Source organism: Ursus maritimus, unplaced genomic scaffold (assembly GCF_017311325.1).
Source record: "Ursus maritimus isolate PB19 unplaced genomic scaffold, ASM1731132v1 scaffold_26, whole genome shotgun sequence".
NCBI lineage: Eukaryota > Metazoa > Chordata > Mammalia > Carnivora > Ursidae > Ursus > Ursus maritimus.
Window position 1 is genome coordinate 39,966,240 of NW_024425119.1, and position 22,482 is coordinate 39,988,721.

At 47.7% G+C, this 22,482-nt stretch overlaps 1 protein-coding gene across 4 annotated transcripts; it reads right to left on the reverse strand.

Annotated features, from left to right (window-relative positions):
• Positions 1 to 400: 400 nt before the first annotated feature.
• Positions 401 to 22,466, reverse strand: FAM186B (family with sequence similarity 186 member B). 4 transcript variants are annotated; one of them, XM_008704549.2, is made up of 11 exons: positions 22,308 to 22,466; positions 22,099 to 22,181; positions 17,639 to 17,706; positions 15,449 to 15,555; positions 14,378 to 14,603; positions 9,930 to 10,112; positions 6,196 to 7,858; positions 5,559 to 5,751; positions 4,562 to 4,740; positions 3,654 to 3,839; positions 401 to 1,070 (listed from the first exon to the last, which is right to left on the reverse strand). In XM_008704549.2, the coding sequence occupies exons 4-11, from the start codon at positions 15,542 to 15,544 to the stop codon at positions 926 to 928; spliced, it is 2,871 nt and encodes a 956-aa protein (XP_008702771.1). In that variant the 5' UTR covers positions 15,545 to 15,555; positions 17,639 to 17,706; positions 22,099 to 22,181; positions 22,308 to 22,466; the 3' UTR covers positions 401 to 925. The 4 variants fall into 4 exon arrangements, with proteins under 4 accessions (XP_008702771.1, XP_008702775.1, XP_040498349.1 ...); XM_008704553.2 differs by lacking the exon at positions 9,930 to 10,112; XM_040642415.1 differs by lacking the exons at positions 9,930 to 10,112; positions 15,449 to 15,555.
• Positions 22,467 to 22,482: the final 16 nt, after the last annotated feature.

Sequence of the window (22,482 nt, forward strand, 5' to 3'; positions counted from 1 at the left end):
ATGGGGCAGATGGCTGCACGCCAGGGGGAGTGGGGTGGGCGGCGGTGCTCGTTAGCTGGGTGAACTCATGAAGGTAGTGTTGTGACTGGATCGAAGACAACTGGCAGAGATGGCCTCCTCGGCCCGCACCATCTAGATTTGGAACCTCTGTGTCTCCATTTCTTCCACCTGTGTCCTCACTCCTCAGAGACCTACATGCCTCTGCCTCCCGCCGGGGACACTGGGCCTTGACTGGTACTTGATGTCTTCCCTTGTTCTTATCTTTTTTTTTTTTTAAAGATTTTATTTATTTATTTGACAGAGATAGAGACAGCCAGCGAGAGAGGGAACACAGGCAGGGGGAGTGGGAGAGGAAGAAGCAGGCTCACAGCAGAGGAGCCTGATGTGGGGCTCGATCCCATAACGCCAGGATCACGCCCTGAGCCGAAGGCAGACGCTTAACCGCTGTGCCACCCAGGCGCCCCCCTTGTTCTTATCTTCTGACCTTTCCGGCTAATCGTCAGCATAGCAGTTACTTATTTGTTCGTGTCTCTGATTCATCGAAAAGTCACCGGTGCCTACTGGGTGCCAGGCACTAACCGTGGCCATCTCAGCTTGTTGGCTCTCAAAGGGTAGAGACACCACTTGGGGAATCCCCCCCGATTGGCGTCCAGGTCAGGGGCCAGGTGGTCATGGAGCTAGCTCCAAAAATGAGTTGGGGAGCTGCGGGTTTCAGCAACAACACAGAAATCTTTAAAAATAAACACACCTCTATTTTATTAAAAATGTACAGTTTGGGGACTGAAGGAGGAAAGTCGTGTTTCTCAAAGTTCTAGGACTACTTAGCAATACCCAGGATGTTTGTGTAAAAACACCAGCTGGGAACCTGCATTTGAAACAAGTTCCCATGTGATGTTTAGTCACCCTGAAGTTTGAGAATCACTGACTAAGGGATGGAGTGGGGACTGAGATTGTCTCGATCCTTCTGGCTTTTTAGGGTTCCAGGAAAGGACTCATTTGACTTTTTACAGACAAGCTCGGCTGACTCATCCGGGGCTTCCTGGCGCTCCTTTCTGTCAGCCACCAAGACACTGAAAGAGTTAATTCAATTATGGGTTGGAGAGCAGCTGAGACAAGGCCCCAGGATGTGAATGTCCACCCAGCCCACCCAAGAGCTTCCCTCTTCGCCTCTGGGAGACAGTCCAGGGCGGTGCCCAGACTGGATCCGGACATGGAACTGCTTAACATAACACTTCTGCCACATCCTAGGGGCTCTGCTTCTCTTCTGGTGATCTGCCTCTTGTCTCACATCACAGAGTACTTCCTCTTCCCTCCCCTCATCCTGCCTTGCTCCTTCCTATCCATTCGTGTTCCTTCCGCTCCACTGCCCTCTAACCTCCTTCCCCAGAAACCAAGTTACAAGCCCTCTCTGTCTGCAGCAGGTTGGAGGTCTGTGTGAGTCTGTGCTCGCCGCATCTTGGCCGTGCACGTGAACCACTGTCCTTGAGCGGTGCAGGGATAGGCCGCGAGCAACGGAGGGCAGAGCGCTTAGAGTCGGGCTCGAGATCCTTCTGCACCTGCAGACAGCGTTTGGTGTGTGCAGGCACACAGCTATCTTACCTGTAAGCCAGAGAGCCCGGAGGAGCTGTTTACAAGACAAAGCAGAGACAGCTCTTGGAGGAGGGGGTCTGCTGGGTTTTGAGGGACATGGCTTTGTAGTGTCCCAACCCATGGAGGCAAGATGAATAGCCCTTCCCCACATTCTGAGGGGACACCCCAGGGGCCTGTAGAAGAGACATGCTGTCCATTGCAGGCAGGAGAATGGGGCAGGCGGTGTGCAGCCCATCCTAGTTACGAAACTAGATGGTGCCCTGACCTGGGCCCCGGGGAGCTGGTGAGGCTGACAGGATCACAAAGAAGTGAGCGACCTGGGACCACACAGCAGCTGGATGTGAGGATCCTTGATGAGCCAGGGGCAGGCAGCCAGAGAGAAGGTACACTCTAGTGGGAGTGGAAGCAGAGTGTGTCTCCATGCACGGAGCCCTCACAAAGAAAGCAGCACGGCCACCCCCCACCCCCCGGCAGACAGCAGTAGCCTGGGCAAGCAGCAGAGAACTTTCACTGAAGAGTAGCAGATTCCACGCCACAGTAACGGGGTCCCAAGACAACACGGGGAGCCCCCGCACTGAACCATCCAGGATGAGCCTGACACGCAGGGAGGGGGCGCCCACCTGGGATGCGGAGCAAGAAGACAGAAAAGGCAGGGCTTTGCCGCTACACCTGGTAGTATGATACACTGAATAAACTCGTATGGAGTTAAAAAAGGGGGGAAGAAAATTGTATTCACCTAAATTCCCCTGGAAAGGGGAAGCTGTCTTTGCCGGGATCAATATTTTGATAAGTGCGTAAGCCTGAAGCTGAGATCCCAGTGGAGGCCTGGGTGTGGGTGGAACAGCTCTGCAGGAGATAGGAAGGAGTCTCCGGGTTTTGCATGTCATGCCAGAGAGGGGGGAAGAAAGGAGGCTGTTGCTCAGTGCTGTTCACTGTGAATCCCTTTCCCCAACAACCCCCCCCCAATTTTCAAGGGTCAAGTGGAGTGTGTATTCTTGATATTTACGTACACATATTTATGTGTGTGGGAAGAACAAAGGGGTTGGGCCTCAGATTCAAACAGAGGCCAAGCAAAGCCCAGGCCCTGGCGGGGATGCAGAGAGAAGAGGAGGTCGGGGAGAAGAGACTACTCTAGGGGGCCTTGGGCAACTTTAGCCAAATCTTAGCAGGGCAGGGCCCCAGTTGACCCCTGGGTTCCTGAGTTCTGCCACAGTGTTGTTTTGGTTACTCTCAATTTTGTTTGCTTTATCCAACACAACTAACAACATACCCATATAGACACACAGACACACACATAGCTCTCAGCCATTCTGCAGGAGCTGGAAACCGGGCATCTACGTACTAGCTGGGATCCTCAGGCCCACTTCAGAGCAGAAGCAGAGCCAAGGACCAGCCTGCTTTCATGTTACCATGTCATACTGTCTTCCCTAAGTCCCCGTCTGGAGGACAGGGCAGCGGCGGCGTCTTACAGCCTTGGTTCTGGTTAGATCTAGACGGGCAGGCATCAGTGCCCTCTCCCTGTCAAAGATCTATAATTGGGGCAGGGCCAGGGCCACAAGAGGCAGCTGGGATTGGCTCTAAAAAATCTTTTAAAAAGGCTCCTTGAAAGAGCCTTGGGTCTTCAACAGTGACATCTTCAAGCCCGGGGAGGCAAAGGAGAATTGAACCTTCCTAACTACAAAAGCCTCCTGTTGGCCCACCGAGTCCTGCCTCTTCCCCTCAGCTACTCTTCTCGGAACAATTCTCGAAGGCAGTAGGGAAATGAGAATACCAAAAACAGGGCCAGGCCTGAGTCTCAGGCTCATCACGGGATTCTTGGTCTCCCCCATCTCTCCATTCCTGCACCCAGTTCTAGAATGGTGGCGTGGGGCCCGAAGCTGATGGCTGGCTGGTGAGGCAGGTGAACATCTCTCTGTCTGAGGCGGTGCAATAAATGAGATGGTTATGAATGTCTGGAAAGAGATCTCTTGGGCGGTTGGACAGAGACAGTATGCACTCTGGCCCCTGCCCGTGGTGGGAAGGTCTCCCTGAATCCAGATTAACCGTCCAGGCTTGCACCTTACCCGGCCTTGAGGGACCTTAAGCTTCTGCGGTAGGAGGAAAGCACACCCAAGGCCAACAGCCGGGGAACGTCTGGGCACCCTCCTAGCTGCTCCCAGGGCAGGCTGCGGGGAGTCCTCTTTTCTACTGGGTAACTGGAGGAGGCCACATCAGTTCTCCAGATGGCCTCCATCTGGCTCTCCTGTTGGCTGGGGTGTGGAGGTTGAAAGTGTAGAAAGAAACGAAGAGTTAGATACACAGAGGGAGATCGAGAAGCAACAAGCTCTCCAAAGATGTAAGGCCCAAAACATCGGGTCTTGTTTTCTTTCCCTCTCAAATAGTTGTCACCACCATCCTGTCACCTCTTGTCCCCTTAACCCTAAGCCTCACCTCTCTGGGGCTTATCTGGCTGAGGAGCTACTGGAAGGGCGCCGGGATAGCCTCTGTTCTTCTAGGCACATGCCCCAGGGCTGCCCCATACAGGGCCACATAGGGGAGGATGTGGGTCTTCTTGACTGCCCAGAAGCTCATGGTATGTCTTTCTGAGCCTGGAGGTTACGCGGTGGGAAGGATCAGGCTTGTTTATATGGACAGATCAATAGCAGTGCTGGACCGACAATGCTCAGGGCAGAAATGGTTCTAGGCTCTCAGGGGTGGGTCCTCAGAGTCTTCTAGTTGCAGTTTGAAACCTGCTTGGTCAGGCTGGCTTCTGAAGCCCACATCCCCCCTCCACACACACACACACCTCCGAGCCAATGGCCAGAGCTGAGCAGGGCAGCTGAGAAGATGGGCATCTTGTAACTCACGAGGTAAGCTTGGCCTGTCTGTGCCCTCACCAAACTGCCAGGCTCCCCAGTCTGGCCACCCCCAGTCTTGCTCCCTGTCTCCCCACCCATCTCAAGGGGCTGCCCGTCAGCTTCCCTGCACCTACCGGGCCAGGCGCAGGGGCACACATTTCCAGGGCTTGGCTGCACAGTGCTCTGGGGACTGCTTGGAGGAGGGACCACAGGAGTGGGTGCGGCGAGGAAAGGAGGGGGGTGGCTTGTTTTTCCTCGACTTTGGGTTGGTGATCACAGGAATGTGCAGGCGGATGTTCCACTCCAGCTGGAGCTAGAGGAGCCAGCAGAGGGGCATCGGGGAGACAGGAATGTAGCCCCTCTCTAGAGCATAGCCTGACTCAGGGCGGAGAGGAGAAGGTAAGCCCCAGGGAACCCCTCCAATCAGAGACCCCTGGGACCCCCGAGGATCAAATTTCCTAAAAATTCCTTGAATTATTATTTGCTAGATTAGTTCCTATTTTCTCCTTTGTTGTGGAGAAGCTGGACAGTGAGCGAAACAGCAAGGAAAAACCTAATGGAAGCCAGAGCAATGGGAACTCGAGAGAGCACTCAGGATTCATGACACGAGGCCAAAGATACCAGAACATTCTAGGGTATCTTTGTCTCCAGGCCCGGCCCTGGCACTGTGTGAGGAGCTGAGGGAACCCTGCCAGCCACCCAGAGAACTGTCATGCAGTCCCTTTCCTTCTCACCCTCAAAACCAATGTAGCAAGTCAAGCTACCTACAGGAGATGATCTGGACGAGGGGAAAGTGGTCGGAAACTGAGTTGGGAGGATAGCCCCAAGGCCAAGGCACCTCCAGCTGCCCAATGCCAGCACTTACACTGCGTGCCTCAGCACACAGCTTCCCCCAAACTCTACAGCTCTTTTTGAGGGCCTCTCTCTCTCCCCACCTCCCCCATATATGGAAATTGGAAAGCTGCCCTTCCTCCCACTCAGGAGCCTCCAGCCTCCTCCTGGCTCAGAGGCTTTCACCTGCCGTCTTAGTTCCCTTCCGCTGCTCCGCCCCAGTCCCACCCCACAGCCCCACTGGCTCACTTTCTGGCCCGTCCCTCCTGGTGGTGTTGACCCTGGGCAGCAGAGGCCCACCTTGGGGAACATGGTCACCATGCTGCTCAGACACTCTCGGCGCTTCTCCTCCAGGTCCTTCTGCTTGTCTGCCCAGGCCTGCAGCCAGAGGTTCTGCAGGTGGTCGATGTTTTCCAGGAAGATGTAGAGGTTCTGGGCCTTGTAGGTAGTCTCAGTTTCTCTCATGACTTGTATGTGGTTGATCACTTCCTGTCTGGGAAACGAGGGAAGTGATTTAGTGGGTGAAAGGACCTCCTGCTCCCACAAGTCTGTTAAGCAGCTAGGGCTCTGTGTTTGTGATTCCTGACAGCAAGGAGAGCAACAGAGGTTGGGGAGAGCCAAGGAAAGCAGGAGGCGGAGAAGTGGGAGGTGGTGGCGGGTGAGGAGCCTTGGGGCCTGGCTGGAAGCCGGGGAGCACAGTAGGTGCATTATGGACAGGGCTAAGGGAAGAGAGGAAGAAATAAGGAGGCGGCCTTCGAGGAAAAGCCCGCTACAGAAAGGGCAGAGTGCATGTGTATGTGCCTGACCTCCCAAGGCCCCAAGGTCAGACACCCTTTGCCGGTCCCCTCCCTCGGGGGACCTTGTCCCGGTCCGGGGTGACCTCTCCATCCCCATTTGCCACACACAGCAGTGGGTGCGGGTGCCAGGGAGTACCTACCGGAGGCTCTGGAAGCGTCTGTAGAGGATGTACCTACGGCACAGGCACTGCAGCCGGAGTGTGCTCAGCTCCATGGTGGTGGTGGTGAGCTCCAGCGCCTTGCTGCGCAGGGAGTGGGGCAGCCCCGGCTCAGCCTCCTCCAGAAGCTTCAGGTTCTTCCTCTGGGCCTCTGCGTCCATGTGGTATACTTTCCCTTTAAGAGTTGCTGGGGAGGTTTGCAAGGGAGCCCGGGACACCTTTTGGATGGATGTGCCTGTGACAGGGAAGGAGGCCGATTTCTTGGGCTTCGTGGGAACCTGGCAGGCCCATGGTTTCTGGGTAGACTTGGCAGAACTCAGGTTCCTCTGGTTTCTGGGGACAGGCCGCTGGGTATTAGGGGACCTGGGCCGGTGTGGCCTCCTGCCTTGGTGAGCAGACTGGGCCCGGCTTGGGGGAGGCGCCAGCGATGCCTTCTCCAGGTCCTTCCAGCGCCTGGTAGTCGTGAAGATCGTTCTGTCTACGTCCTCCCCTGACCGCTCTAGCTCTCTCCGCGGGCCCCCCTGCTCCTTCTTCTGCTGGCCCAACCTCCGCTGCTGCTCCCTTGCCTTCTCCTCCAACTCCCACTGCTGCAGCTTCTCCTGGTGCTCCTGCTCCAGCAGGGCCCATTTCTTCTGCCGCTGCAGCCACATCGCCTCCTCCTCCAGCCACTGCTGCCTCTGTCTCTCCCAGCTGAGATCCTCTTCCCAGTGCTCCACTTTGCTCTCCAAGGCCACCTTCTTGGAGCTCTCTGGGGACAGCTGCATCCTAAAATGAGACTTAATTTGGAGTCCTTCCTTCTCCTGGGCTGCTTTCTGGAAGTCCTTCTGGTCTTTGACTTGGTGGCCTGGGCTCTCTGCCACAGGTCCTTCCCATTTCTTAGGAAACTTGTGATCCACCGGGGACAGTAACACGGGCTGGAGACGTTCAGTGTCCTTGCTGCTGTACACATCTGCAATCCTTGAATGTGTGGTCATGGTGGAAAGTGGCTGAAATGTTGAAGGCCTGGTACCACTGTCCCAGGCTGTGGCCATGGAACCTGGGGGCAGTGACAAAAACAACCCCTCCTTGGGTTCCTGTTGGGTTTCCTCCATGACTGTTCTTTTCTTTGGGAGGGTCTCTTTCTCAGGGGGGCCCAGGGAGTCGACCAAGATCTTGGCTGGTTCTTCTGCTTGATCTCTAGCAGACTGAGCCTTCTTCAGCTGGAACTCTAAGGCATGCTTTATCAGGGGGAGGTCATGGCATTTTCCCCCTAGAATTTCCACCTGCTTTAGTAGGGCATCCCTCTTGCTCTGGAGAACTTGGAGGGAATTCTGGAAGTAGAGCCTCTGGCTGCTGAGTTCTTTGGTCATCTCTATTTCCAGGTTCCTGTATTTGGTCTCCAGATTATTGTTCTCCTTGTGCTGGAGGGTCAAGGCCTTGTTGAGGTTCTCCACCACAGCAGACATGTACCTGATGGCTCTGACCTCCCCCTGGTTAAACATGGTGGAGTCCAGGAGCTCCTGCAGCATGGATGTCACCTCAGAGACCTTCATGCAGGTAGTATGCTTGTCCTGGAGCATCTGCTCTGGGCTCAGTGGCTGAGGATAGGATGCAGATCTGGGGGGGCTTTGTTCCCACCAGTCCTGCCAGAAGGTGTGTTTGGATACTAGGAGAGGTAGAGAGAACAAAGGCAACAAACTCCCATGGGTGCCAAAGATTATACTGATTCTCTACACCCTGCTTGGCTAAATTCCCATCCAACCCTCTTAGGCCTTTGGCAAGAATAAGGAGCTGAGGCAATACATGAGGCCAGGGAGATGTTATCAGGAGAGGTCTCTGCCAGGCTCAGAGCTTGCCCAGAGCTTTCCCGTCGGGGTCTGCCAGCTCCATGGCACCTGCAGGGCCCATGGGGCCTGAAACTGTTCAATTCAGTTCAACTCAATTCAATGTACTTCTGATCCTACATATTTCCCTGGAGTAAAGTTACTTTTCTCATCATGCTACTTCCCAGCCTCAGTATCCATATTTGGCTCCCTACTGTCAACTACCCAAACTCCAGAAACCTACCTGGCACTTAGATTTCAGATCACCTGAGATTTGTTTCCCTTTCCTGTTACCACTAGACTGTGTAGGGAATTTATCATATGGTTCTGCAACTGTTCATACGCTGGGTTTTTTAATGACTAATGTCTTTTTCCATTTGGGGGGGGTCATGAACTCCTTTGATATTTTGAGGAAAGCAGGGGACCTCCTCCCCAGGAAAATGCACATAAACACAGACTGTGCACTCTGTTCAAACCAGTTCATAGACCTCAGCTCCTCAGAGCTGGGTCATGGTCATAGTGGTATTCCCTTGATCTAGGTGCATAGGGCTGCTAGAGTTATTATCTTGGAACATCCATTCACTCGCCCATTCAACGAACATCACTGACAGAAAAAACATTGGCTAACTTTGGGTGAGGAGCTAAAGGGTATGTGGAAATTAAATGGCATTGAAGTCAAGCTAGCATTTGGCCTAGTGGTTCAGAGCTTGAATTCTGGAATCCGATAACTTGGGCTTGAATCCCATCCTTACTACTTGCTTTAGGCAAGTTTCCTAACTTCTCAGTGCCTCTGTTTCTGAACAATGGGGATAACCACAGCATCTACTCATAGGAATTCACTAGATCATGCATGTTTAGTGGCAAGCACAGTACCAGGTACCTAGTAAGTGCTCAATAACTAATCCCTAAGAAGAAACGAATAAGACACAGCCTTTGCCCCTCCAGGAGTTTATAATCTAGCAAGGAAATGAGTATACAAATAACTATATTTCAAGACAAAATGTCAAGGATTGTAGGAGAGTCTGTCTCCTTCTTACCCAGCCTTCCCTGCTTCTTCCCTCCCCCAACTATCGATCTTGCTCGATAAGGATCCTGGCCATGAGAATCAATGACAAAACACACATGTGACCTACTGCTTATTAGGCCCTGAGCATGTTCTAAGCTGGTGCCAGATGCCTCAGACCTAGGGGAACCCTGCACGTGGGCGGTGTGCTCCTCTCTTTGTATATGAAGAGAACAAGGTTCAGAAAGATTAAACAACTTGCTCAAAGTCACACAGCCAGAAATTGGCACACGGGATTCAAACTCAAGTCCATCTGACTGTGAAGCCCAGTAAGATTAAGAAGCCGGAAAACCTAAGTGTGGGGTCTGGTTTTGCCATAGTTTTTGTTTTGTTTTGTTTTGTGGTCATTTCTCTTCTCTGAGCTTTAATGTTCTCAACTACAAAATGTAAGAGGAGTTCAATAATCTCAGGTCCCTTCTAGTGCTGATACAAGTAAAATTTTGAGGTTGAGCCGTATTGTTGACTGACCATTTCTGGAGCAGCCACAATTGAGAAGGTTCTGGAAGCGCCTCTGGTGAGTCTCGCTAGACTTCTTGGCTCTGCAGCTACAAACTCCATCCAGCCTTTCTGGCTTTCTAGTCTTGATCCCCAGGAGATGCATGAGGATACAGCCCCAGGAAGCACCAACAGGGACCCGTCTCCACATTACTCCTCCCTTCACAGCTCAGAACTGCTGAGTGCTCAGCTTGGGTTCAACACCCCAACCCCCTACTACTGCCTCTCCATTTCAGATAAGGCTTTTGTTATGGAGGAGAGTCAAAAAGACCCCCATAGACCCCAGTATGTGACTTCTTCTCCTGAGATGGCATCCACCCCACCCAACCCCCCTCCTGGGTGCTCCTGCAACCTACTTTGTGTCCTTTTCTTTTGTCTTTCAATGAGAGTAGAGCAAAGGGAAATGAGAGACTCGATGCCTCCTTTGGTGGCAATGAGAGAGAGAGGTAACACCTTCTCCATCACCTCGATCCATTCGTCCAGAGCTTTCTCTTCCTCCTTACCCTTCCTGTTCCTGAGCTCATAGGTCAGACTGTCACCTGGAAAGGGAGTGAGGGGTACCAGCTGAGTGCAATCTGTCCTCTAGGGAGCTCCAAGGAGTCCCATAGCACGAGAGTTACACCAGCAGGCTTTAAGGTCGGATTGGATTCACCTCTTACTAGCTGTGTGATGTTGGGTAAGTTACTTATTTCTCTGAGCCTCAACATACATGCCTGTAAAAGAGTTGGGTGGGGATTAAATGAGATAATACATGTGAAATGATTAACATGAAACCTGCTGTGTAGAAAATATGCAATAGACATTAAACAGTGTTGTTTAACTATAAGGCCAGGGATGTGTCTGCCTTGTTATTGTTCTATCCCCATTGCCTAGGCTGGTATCTGGACAATTAAATGAATTAACTGGAGGCAACAACCCTGCTTAGTTCTTGGGTGCAGCTGAAGGACCACAGAATTGAGAGCTCCTTGGGGGAGGGCAGTGTAAAGGGGGTGGGGCACATCCCTATACCATCTTACTCCAACATTGCAGCATCTGCCCAACTTCATAGCAGAGTAAGGTCTTGTGAAGGCATAACTCTGATCTTAATGAGGGTAGCACCTGGCTCCAGGCCTGCGTATAGTTGGTCCACACTCAGGTCAGGTCGTGATCTCAGGGCTGTGGGATCGAGCCCCACATCAGGCTCCACACTGGGCGTGGAGCCTGCTGGGGATTCTCTCTGTCCCTCTCCCTCGGCGCCTCCCCCTGACTGCATGCATGTGTGTGCACTCTCTCTCACTCTCTCAAAATAAATAAATAAAAATAAAGTTCTCTTTAAAAATCAGTTGCATTTCTATATGTTAACAATAAAGTATCTGAAAAAAAAAAAAAGAAAATAATCCCATATACAACAGCATCAAAAACAATAATATATTTAGGAATAAATTTAACCAGGGAGGAGAAGGATCTCTACACTGGAAACTGTAAGATGCTGATAGGAGAAATTGAAGAAGACACATATAAATGGAAAGATACTCCATGTTCACGGATTGGAAGACAATATTGTTTAAAATGTCCATACTATTTTGGGGCGCCTGGGTGGCTCAGTCATTAAGCGTCTGCCTTTGGCTCAGTTCATGATCCCAGCGTTCTGGGATTGAGCCCCGCCCGCATCAGGCTCCCTGCTCAGCGGGAAGCCTGCTTCTCGCTCTCCCACTCCCCCTGCTTGTGTTCCCTCTCTTGCTGCCTCTCTCTGTGTCAAATAAATAAATAAATAAATAAATAAATAAAATCTTAAAAAAAAATAAATTAAATGTCCATACTACCATCTTAGAGACATCTATAGATTCAACAAAATCTCTATCAAAATCCCAACAACATTTTTCACAGAAACAGAAAAAACAATCCTAAAATTCATATAGAACCACAAAAGGCCCCAAATAGCCAGAGCAATCTTGAGAAAAAGAACTAAGATGGAGGTATCATACTATCTGATTTCAAACTATGTTACCAAGCTGTAGTAATCAAGACAATATGGTATTGGCATAAAAAGAGATACATAGACAAATGGAACAGAGTCAAGAACCCAGAAATAAACCCATGCATTAATGGGCAACTAATATTTGACAATCGAGTCAAGAATACACAATGGGTGAAGGATGGCTCTTCAATGAGTGATGTTGGTAAACCTGGACATTCATATGCAAAATGGATCCCTATCTTACTCCATTCACAAAAATTAACTTGAAATGGATTAAAGACTTAAATCTAAGACCTGAAACCCTAAAACTCCTAGAAGAAAACACAGGGGAAAAGCTTCTTGACATTGGTCCTGGCAATGATTTTGTGAATATGACACCAAAAGCAAAGGCAACAGAAGCAAACGTAAACAAGTGGGACTACATCAGACTAAAACGTGTCTGCGTGGTCAAAGAAAGGATCAGCAAAATGAAAAAGGCGATCTACAGAGTGAGAGGAAATACTTGCAAACCGTTTATCTGATAAGGGGTCAATATCCAAAAGGAGCTCATACAACTGGATAGTGAACAAAACAAATAATCCAATGAAAAAACAGGCAAAGGCCACAGAGATTCCATACTAAAGACCAAGGAGGCTGGCCTGGTCTCAGAGATCTTTCCCTTTGCGATGCAGGCACACAGCACCTAGACAGTGGCCCTTTGAAAAATGACGACAACTTAACTGTCCAACCGTAGCTACTCCCTGACTGTGCAAGAGTCATACCCAAAGTCATCCCTTGGATCAAACTTCCTGCACGAGCTGCAACACATTCCGAACGGGTTTAAATGTACACGGTGCAGAATCAGGTACCGGATAGCCTATTGACATGGGGAGGAAACTGTACAGGTGCTGTCAGTGTTGTCCTGGAGTTTAGGAAAGCAGGCAAATGTGTGTCCCCCGCTGTGCTGATAAATGTGTCCATGTGAAACACCTGTCAGTGTGGGCCTGGCTGGGGCGGGACCATCTACTCCAGGGATGAGGAAACAGCCGTGCAGAAAAATCGAATCCAGTCCTAAATTCACACATCTACTAAATGGTGGAGACGGACTCACATCTCCTCCACAGCCGGTAATTTTAACCACAAGGGTTCGGTGCCTCCGGAAGTTGGAAAGGAGGTTTAGTGAAAGTGAGAAGGGTCAGTGGCCCTGAAGGGAGGGACAGCAGGAGGCAGGGGCCAACAGCCCCAGGCAAATATTCAAATAAGTATCCTGAGAGATATGGAGGGCACACTAACATTGGAGATGATGAATTTAAAATGACAACAATTTGGACATACTTCTTTTGTTATTTTTAATTTTCTCACATATAATATTAAGGATATAGAGCCAGATTATATTTATGACTCCTTTCAACCCTACGATTAAATACGTATATGGAAGGAAAGAAGGCAAAGGACCTGAACAGACGTTTTTCTAAAGAAGACCTACAAACGGTCAACAGGCGCATGAAAAGGTGTTCAACAACACTCGTCGTCAGGGAAGCACAAATTAAAACCACGAGGGGATATTACCTCATACCTGATAGGATGGCTATTATGAAACAGGTAAGAGATACCAAGTGTTGGTGAGGACGTGCAGAAAAGGGGACTCTTGTGCACTGCCGGTGGGAATATAAATGGGTACAACCATTTTGAAAAACAGTATGGAGGTTTTTTTCTAAAAGTTAAAAATACAATTACCACACGGTCCCGCAATCCCACTTCTGGGCATATGTCCAAAGGGAATGGAATCACTACCTCCAAGAGATATCTGTATTTCCATGTTCACTGAAACATCATTCACAAGAGCCAAAACATAAAACCAAGCTGAGAGTCAGTAGATCGATGAGTGGTTAAAGACAATGTGGTATATATGAGGAAATATTTATTTTTTTTAGTTTATTTATTTATTTAAGTAACCTCTACCCCCAACGTGGGGCTTTAACTCATGACTTTGAGGTCAAGAGTCACATGCTCTTCCAACTGAGCCAGCCAGGAGCCCCCTTTATACAATGAAATATTATTCAGTCATAACAAAGGGAATCCTGCCATTTGTCACAACATGGATAGACCTTGAGGATATTACGGCAAGTGAAATAAGTCAAACAGAGAAAGACAAACACCACATGATCTCACATGTGGAATCTAAAAAGCTGAACTCACAGTAGAATAGTGGTTACCAGGGGCTGGGGGGTGGGGGAAATGGGGAGATGTTGGCCAAAGGGTACAAAGTTTCAGTTAAAAAATAAAAAAGTTCTGGGGATCTAATATAGTGTGGTGACTATACCAACAATGCCATACTGTGTGCCTGTAATAGGCCCACCAGAAAAAAAAGGGGGGGTGGGTAACCTGTGAGATGATGGATGTGTTAACTAACCTGATTGTGACAAGCCTCGCACAACATATATGTCTATCAAATCATCGCATTGTACACTTTAAATTACACAATGTTATTTGTCAATTACGTCTCAATAAATCTGGAAAAAATAAAAACAAAATAAATAAAGCAGCTTGGGTTTGAATTTAGTTTCAACCCTGCTAAAAAATGAGATGTCACAATGGACCTGTGACTTAGCTTCATCACACATGCAGCTAATGTCACAATCTACTATATTCTGGACAATTACATGTTTGTCCCTCTGGGGAGTAGACGGGATCGCTGTGACAGGAGTGGGGGAAGGTCTCAGTGGAGAGGCACTACACCTGCTGCCCCGCTTTCCCCTCCCGGCAAGAGCCGACGTGGGGTGGGGAAAGGAGGAGACAGGAGTGAGTGTGGGACCAGTGTCCAGCGGGGAAGGTGCCCGCCCCCAGGCACCCGGTCTGCAGACTCACCCCAGTCACCCAGCCAGCGGAGAATTTCGTACAAGTGCTTCTCTTTGGTCTTAGCATCTTCAGAGAAGGAGGCAATTTTCTCCAGCAAGATGAATCTGTTCTTGCCCTTTTGCTCTGTTCGTTCAGATTTCACCTTTTCTTTTAAATCATATCCCAATTCTTCCTGGAAGCGGTTGATGACACAGTTGACATTGTCCAAGATGTCTGAGAGCTGGGAAGAGATATCCTATAGGGGAGGCAGCAGATTGTAGTGTTTAGGGATGGGAACTCTGGCACCAGATCCCATGTCCCGGTAGTGTGATCTCAGACAAGTCAGTTCACCTCTTGGGGCCTCAGTGTTCTTACTTATAAACTGGGGATCATTACGGTACCCACGTCACAATTTTTCTAAAGATTAAATGAACCAATATTTGTAAAGCACTTAGGACGGTGCCTGGTACATAAAATAAGTGTTAGCTCTTCTTAATGTCACTTCGATGATTAAGACAGGTCAGGAAGGGAGAGAACACTAAAAATCCAGAGCATACATTTCTTCAGAATTTCAAAATTTTCTAGGGATTTCTGGACATCTCTCCTCACAAGGATCCAGAAGCAACAGGCTAAAGAAATGAGGCCCCAAGAAACCCTTAGGATCAGAGGCTCCCATTAAAAAAAATGCACTAGAGGCTCACGTGCAGGGTGATTTCAGTCTTTGGCCATTTCCCTGTAAGCTTCTAGGGCTTAGCGTGAAGGATTCTGACTGGTGGCCAAGAACAGGCCTGAATCAGGAACTCTGGGCCCCCCCTCTTGCCCTGCTAAGACTTATCACTATGTGTCTCAGGGCCATCCTGGGGCTTCCTCATGGGCTGCTCCTTTCCTATGCCCTGTCTCGTGGGGTGGCTTGATTCCCGCTCGCTCTAAGAGGCCAAGTCTAGGACATGGATAGTTTGGATTACTCTGCAAACCCAGCTCGCTGAGGATCCCAGGACCCCTGAAGGCCCAGAGCTGGACTGCTGTCCCAGTCTGGGCTCAGTTCCCAGTCTCCACATCAGATCCCAATAGAAGGGTTGACCCCTTCATTACAGGTGTTACCTCCTGAGCCCGTGTTAGCTGGGCAGCCTCAATCCTTGAGATGATGGCTTTCACCGATGCAGGGGTCATCAACTGTGGGGGCCTGTCTTTCTCCATTTCGGATCACCCTGTTAGTTGCAAAGGTGTCCTGTGTCTCTGGTACCCAGGCCTGGACATGTGATGCTAGCTGCTTTGGGGTTAAGGACTCCAGGGCAGTTCCTAAGTACCCTCTGCCTAGCCACAGCTCCCTGTAACTGCCAGACATCAGGTTCCAACTGACCTCTTCTCCAGTGACATCATCAGCTTGATTAGAAGAATGGCTCCTTGTCAGCTATCTGCGTGGTTATCTAGCTTTTTATCTATTACCTAATATATATTAAGTCGACCTATTGTGGGTTTTTTTTTGTTTTTGTTTTTAAAGATTTTATTTGTCAGAGAGAGAGAGAGAGCATGCAAGCAGGGGGAGCGGCAGGCAGAGGGAGAAGCAGCCTCCGTGCTGAGCAAGGAGCCCGATGTGGGACTCAATCCCAGGGACCATGACCTGAGTGGAAGGCAGATGCTTAACCAACTGAGCCACCCCGGTGTCCCGTGTCGACCTATTGTTTTTTTTCTTAAGTCCTTAAATGTCTGCTACCAAACTAAATATTGCTGGCTAAAAATAGGAAAAAATAATTAGAAAAAGTTCTTTGCCCAAAGAAAAGTTTTTAAAAATTAGAACCAATCAATAAGTAATGGTGATATGTTTGCATTTGCACCAAGGATCTAGGCTCTATCAGCACTTTTCCTTACTGAAGGGGATCATTATTGCAAGATTGCTTTTAGAAACAAATGTCTAAAATGGACATTGTTGTATGCCCAGGACCTAGAACCAAGCCTGGCACACAGTAGGCACTTAATAAACACTTGTTGAATGAATGCATATGTAAGAACAAATACGTATACTTGCAAATTATTCTTCCATGCTACTTAAAAGTACTCCCACTTAACAGATAAGGAACTAAATATTGTAAAGTTCAGTTAGCAGTGCCATGGCCACTTAATAACTTGTCACCTGACACCAACCTTCCATATACCATCAGTTCATTCGTATACTCAGAGCTAGAAATACAGAACGAGTGAGACCCAGTTCTGTCTTTGAGGCACTCATACCCTGATTTACAGATACCTCTCTATCTATACATCTGGCACTGGATAGTCCTTTAATCCCTTAACATTTCAGAGCACGTTGTAGTTTACAAATAACTTATTCATCCTTAAAAACATGGATGAGCCACTTAAGACTCAGAAGACTCACGAGATTTACCTAAAGTCAAAGAGCTGGGAAAGTACAGAGCCAGGACTTCACCCTTGTTTCCTGATTCCCAGTCTGGGGTCCTTTCCTTTTTCCCTCTTCTTCCTCCCCTTCCTCCCTTTCTTCTTTCTTTTGAACCCAATCATACTGATAATTAGATTACATATAAATGACCTAAGAAAGTTAATGAAAAGATAGAGATTGTAAGGTTCAATAAAGAAAAACCCAAGACTCAATTATGTGCTGTCTATAAGAAACCACACTTAAAATAAAAAGACACACATAGGGGCGCCTGGGTGGCGCAGTCATTAAGCGTCTGCCTTCGGCTCAGGGCGTGATCCCAGCATTCTGGGATCGAGCCCCACATCGAGTCTCTGCTAGGAGCCTGCTTCTTCCTCTCCCACTCCCCCTGCTTGTGTTCCCTCTCTCGCTGGCTGTCTCTCTCTCTCAAATAAATAAATAAAACCTTAAAAAAAAAAAAGACACACATAGGTTAAAAGTAAAAGGAGAGAAAGAGATAAACCATGCTAATACTATTCAAAAAGAAAGCTGGGATGGCTATATTAATAGCAGACTTTAGAATAAGAAATATCAGCAAAGATAAAAACGGGAGGGAAATTCCATAATGATAGAGATGTTCATTAATAAAGGGGACATAATCCAGGGCGCCTGCATGGCTTAGTTGGTTAAGCATCTGCCTACCACTCAGGTCATGATCTCAGGGTCCTGGGATCAAACCCCCATGTTGGGCTCCCTGCTCATCGGGGAGTCTGCTTTTCCTTCTCCCTCTGCCCCTCCCCCTGCTTGTGCTCTCCCTCTCTCTCAAATAAATATATATAATCTTTAAAAGAAGGATATAATCCTATATGTGCATGAACCTAATAACAGAGCTTCAAAATATACAAAGCAAAAAAACTTACAGACATGAAAGGACAAATGGACAAATCCACAATTATGGTTAGAGATTTCAACACTTCTCTTGCAGGAACTGGTAAAAGTAGAAAAAAATAAGTAAGGACTTAGAGGTTTTGAAAAACACTATCAACCCACTTGACTCAACTGACATTTATAGAACACCTCATGCAACAACAGCGGGACACATGTTATTTCCAAATGCATATGGAACAATAATCTGAGCCTTAAAACAAATGTCAGTAAGTTTATGAGATTAGAGTCATATAATGGGATGCCTGGATGGCTCAGTCAGTTAAGTGACGGACTCTTGATTTCCGCTGAGGTCATGATCTCAGGGTCATGGGATAGAGCCTGGGTGGGTGCTCCTTACTCAGTGGGGCCTCTGCCTCTCTCGCTCTGCCTCTCCCCCTGTGCACATGCACTCTCTCTCTCTCTCAAATAAACAAATAAATAAATCATTAAAAAAATATGTTCTCTGACCACAGTGGAATTAAACTATAAATCAATAATTGAGAAATACCTAGAAAATTCCCAAATACTTGCAAATTAAGCAACTTCTATATAATCCATGAATCAAAAAACAAATCACAAGGAAAATTATGAAATATTGTGAACTGAGTGGAAATGAAAACATGACAAAATTTGGCTCTTGATTTGGGCTCAGGTCATGATCTCAGGGTCATGAGATTGGCTACGTGACAGGGGTGGAGCCTGTTTAAGATTCTTTCCCTCTCCCTCTGCCCCTCCCCTGCTTCTTCTCTAAAAAGAAAAAAAAGGGGGGGGCGCCTGGGTGGCTCAGTCCTTAAGCGTCTGCCTTCGGCTCAGGGCGTGATCCTGGCATTCTGGGATCGAGCCCCACATCAGGCTCCTCCACTGGAAGCCTGCTTCTTCCTCTCCCACTCCCCCTGCTTGTGTTCCCTCTCTCGCTGGCTGTCTCTATGTCTGTCAAATAAATAAATAAAATCTTTAAAAAAAGAAAAGAAAAGAAAAAGAAAAAAAAAAGAGCCATCCTTAATGATCCTAGCCCAGGAAAGATGTTTGTAAACCTTTTTTTTTTTTTTTTAAGCAGCAATCTCCTTTTCCAAGCAAAGCCTTTTGCAGAACCTCACTACCGAAAACAGATAAAAGCAATATCTTACTAGAATACATTAATAGTATAAGTTCAATTTCATGATATCCCAGTGTTATAAAATTATTCAACGTCAACAAGGATGTTTTGGTAAACTGCAAAACTTGATATGTAGAACATTTGAGTGTATATATTTTTAATTAATTTTTTATTAAAGTGATCTCTACACCCAACGTGCGGCTCGAACTTATGACCCTAAGATCAAGAGTCGCACGCTCCACTGACTGAGCCACAGCCAGGCGCCCCTTGAGTATACATATTTTTAAACTACTGTTTTAAAAACAGATAAAATATATTTAAAGTTCCTGGATAAAAATGGTAGATTGAACACATGTATCTAATTTTGCTCTACTAAAAATACACTAAAACTATAGCAAAGGGATTTTTTAGGCCAAAAATCCACGAAGCCAGGGAAACAGGAGAGGAGACAGGAACAGAATACTTTATGAAGTTGGAAAGCATACGGACGAGTGGTTATTGACTTAGACTAGAGAAGGATGGGTCCTAAGGCAGCAGTGGGGCAACTGGATGGCAAACAGAATTGGTTGTGCCAGATGCCTGACCACCCCAGAAGGAAGACCTAAGGATGGTAGCATTAGGGGTTCCCTGAAGTGAAACTCTTGGCCAACAAGCCCCACCCATATACCTGAGCTCAGAGAACACAGATGCCTCCCGTGGGCTTTTTGGTAACCCATCCTTTAATGTGAGCAAACGACCCAGGATTATAAGACATCCAAGAAAAGAATCTAACATGAGAGAGACCAAAACAACAGAAAAAGAAATTTAGAGCAAACAAACATTACGCAGAAAGAAGAAAATTGAAACAAAACTACCATTAGTAGCTTCAGAGATAAGAAACCATTGTGACACTGAAACAAAATAAGATATTAGAAAGGAATACTCGAAGAATAACAGTAAAGTGAGAGTAATAAAAATCTTTACAATATTGAAAAACTCAGTAGAAGAATGGGAAGATAAGATTGAGAACTCTCCCAGGACACAAAGTAATAACGATGGAAAGTAGGAGAAAAAAATAAGAAATTGGTAGGAGCATTCCATCAGATTCATCATCTGGATTTTAGGCGTCCCCAAAAAGAAAGAATGGGGAAAATGGAAGGGAAGAAATCACCAATGGGATAATTGAAGTGAGGGGGCACTGAGTGCCCAGCACAACAAATAGCCTCTCATCCAGACATATCACTGCCATCTTAGAACACTGGAGACAAGGAGAGGTTCAGAGATGGGGAAGAAGCCACTTACAAAGGATAAGGACTTACAAAGCTTCAGACTTCTCATGAGCAATAATGAAAGCTAGAAGGTAATGTCACAATGCCTTCATGATTCCGAAGAAATTCAATACCCAACCAAACAATCAATCAAGTGTTGGAGTAGAAAAATGGCGATGTCAAACATGCAAAGTTTCAAAATAATTTCCCTCTCCTTTTCTCAAGAAGCTTCTGCAAGATGGTCTCCAAAAAGAGGGAATAAATTAAACAACAAAAAAAGACATGGAATATGGCAAATAAAAGAGCCAACAAAGGAGAGATCAAAGACAATGCCAGGAAGATGAGAGAGGAGAGTCCAGGTTGCCAGGTGTGTAGCAAGGGTAGAGGATAAAGGCTCGGACTGGAGGTCAGAAGGCTCCAGCAGAGATCTCTTCAAGAAGATGAAGTTGATAGAGTCTCTGCTGTGTCTAGATATTCTGGGAAGAGATTCAGGCAACTAGGGGAAGATTTTGAGGCAGATTTTGTGATAAATACATAGAAAACTAAACAAATGAAAAAACAAGGTAAGTATTAATTCCAGGAAAAATCGAAAGTTGAGCAGGAGAGGAAGAGTCATCGAAGTTTTCTACATGGCTCAACTCCGAGTCGCAGGTGCAGTCAGTGTTGTAAAAACTGAAAACCAAACTAACAAAAATTCTTGGATTAAATTTGCCAGTTGGGGGATGAGAGTGAGGGATCAGTTGGGGGTGGGGGAGACCTGAAGGGAACAAAGTTAAATTCTCCAATCTGCCCCTTTTATTTGTGGGAGCTGAGGCAAGACTACAAATGGGATATGTACTCGAATATTTTAATGTTACAAATTAAACTAAAAACTTAAATACCTTCTAAACTCTTCACTTTACCAATCTACCTTCATAAGAACCTGGAAAACCAGGTTCTAAATTAGAATGTTTGGAATCCTCAGAGTTCCGCTAGAAAATAGGAGCCCCCGGCCCCTGGCTCTTGTCTCACCTCCTTCTCCTCTGTTATTGCCTGTGTCATACATTGAGAGAGCTTCACACAGGGTCCTGTGGAGACCCCAGCTTGGGCTCTTCCTTCTTGCTGCAAAAAACTGCTCCTTGGCTATCCCTCAGGCCTAGTGACGCCCATCAGCAAGGTCTCCTGGGGAAGAAAGCTCCAAGGAGGCAAGCTGGGCAGGGAAATCCAAGGCCCCAGGTCTTCAGAGTATGGCTTATTAGGGGGTAAATAGGCCTTGGATAGGCATATCCCCTTGGACTCCTGTGGGGAGGGATGCAGCTGGAGGAGGGCCAGGGTAATGAAGGTAAAATGCCAGAAGAAACAGCTTCAAAGAGCTGAAAATGGCTGCCTCCAGGGAGGGAGAGAAGATGGAGGCAGGGCTTTGATGTTTTTACTAACAAATCATATACAATTATTTGACTCTTTAAAATAGGTGCCTACGTAGGCTAAGAAATACCTTATTTGAAAAAGAAAAAAAATAAAATTAAATGTGACTGGTACAAGTTTATGGAACCTCTGACCACTTCTGCGATGCCCAGAGGTCTCAGTAATAAAGTCTGAAAACCACAAGACTAGGCCTTCATTTGAGGCTATCTAGGTATTGTGAAGAAAACCATAATGCAGTTTCTCTCTACAATGGTCCCCAAGAACGAATCCCTCTTCCTTTCCTCCCATTTGTCCTATTTAATTTAGGAGTTCTGCTTCCTGTTGGTGGTTGCCCTACCACTCTCTCGGTAGACTCTAAGCCCCTTGCAAGCAGGAACCCGGCTCACAAGTTTTGAAACTCCAGCACCTAGCACAGCACCGAGTACAGAGTACAGACTCAACTAAGCGTTGATGAGTAAAGAAAAAAGGAAGCATTTTTATCCAGGCTTTGGAGAGAAGGTGCTCGATCCCTTTCTGCACCCGTATCAGGAGTCCTGTCAGTTACTAGCCCTGAAACCTTCTGCATATTCATTAGTTTTGGGTTGTGGGTTGTAATCCCCTTTCTGCACAACATAGTATTTCGCTCACATCTCTAACGCCTATAAATGATTGGCTCACTTTCACCGCTTGGTGGGAGCCAAATCTTAAAAAGTAACTTCAGGCTCACCTAAGAAGCACGCACGCCGCCTCGGAGGGCAGGGATTTCAGAGGATCTGTATGCTTTTTTTTCAATTGCCGTCTGCCCAGTGCCTGGAACAGTTTGAGGCACATAACAGATGTTCAACAAACACTTGTTTAATGAATGAATTTTAAATGCTAAAAAATAACTAGGCAAAGAATAAAAAAACTCTTTGTGAAGTGCAAAGATACCCCTACATTCTGAATGAACACGTCGGTCCAGCCCCCAGGTCCTGGGAGCGAGCGCCCGTGCGCAGCGGACGCGCCAGCCGAGCTGCGACAGCCGGGAAACGACGGGCCCAGGTCCGGAGGCGGCCGGCGGGAAGGGCGGGAAGGCAGGAGAGCGGCCGACGCGGGGAGCCGGCCCGGGAAG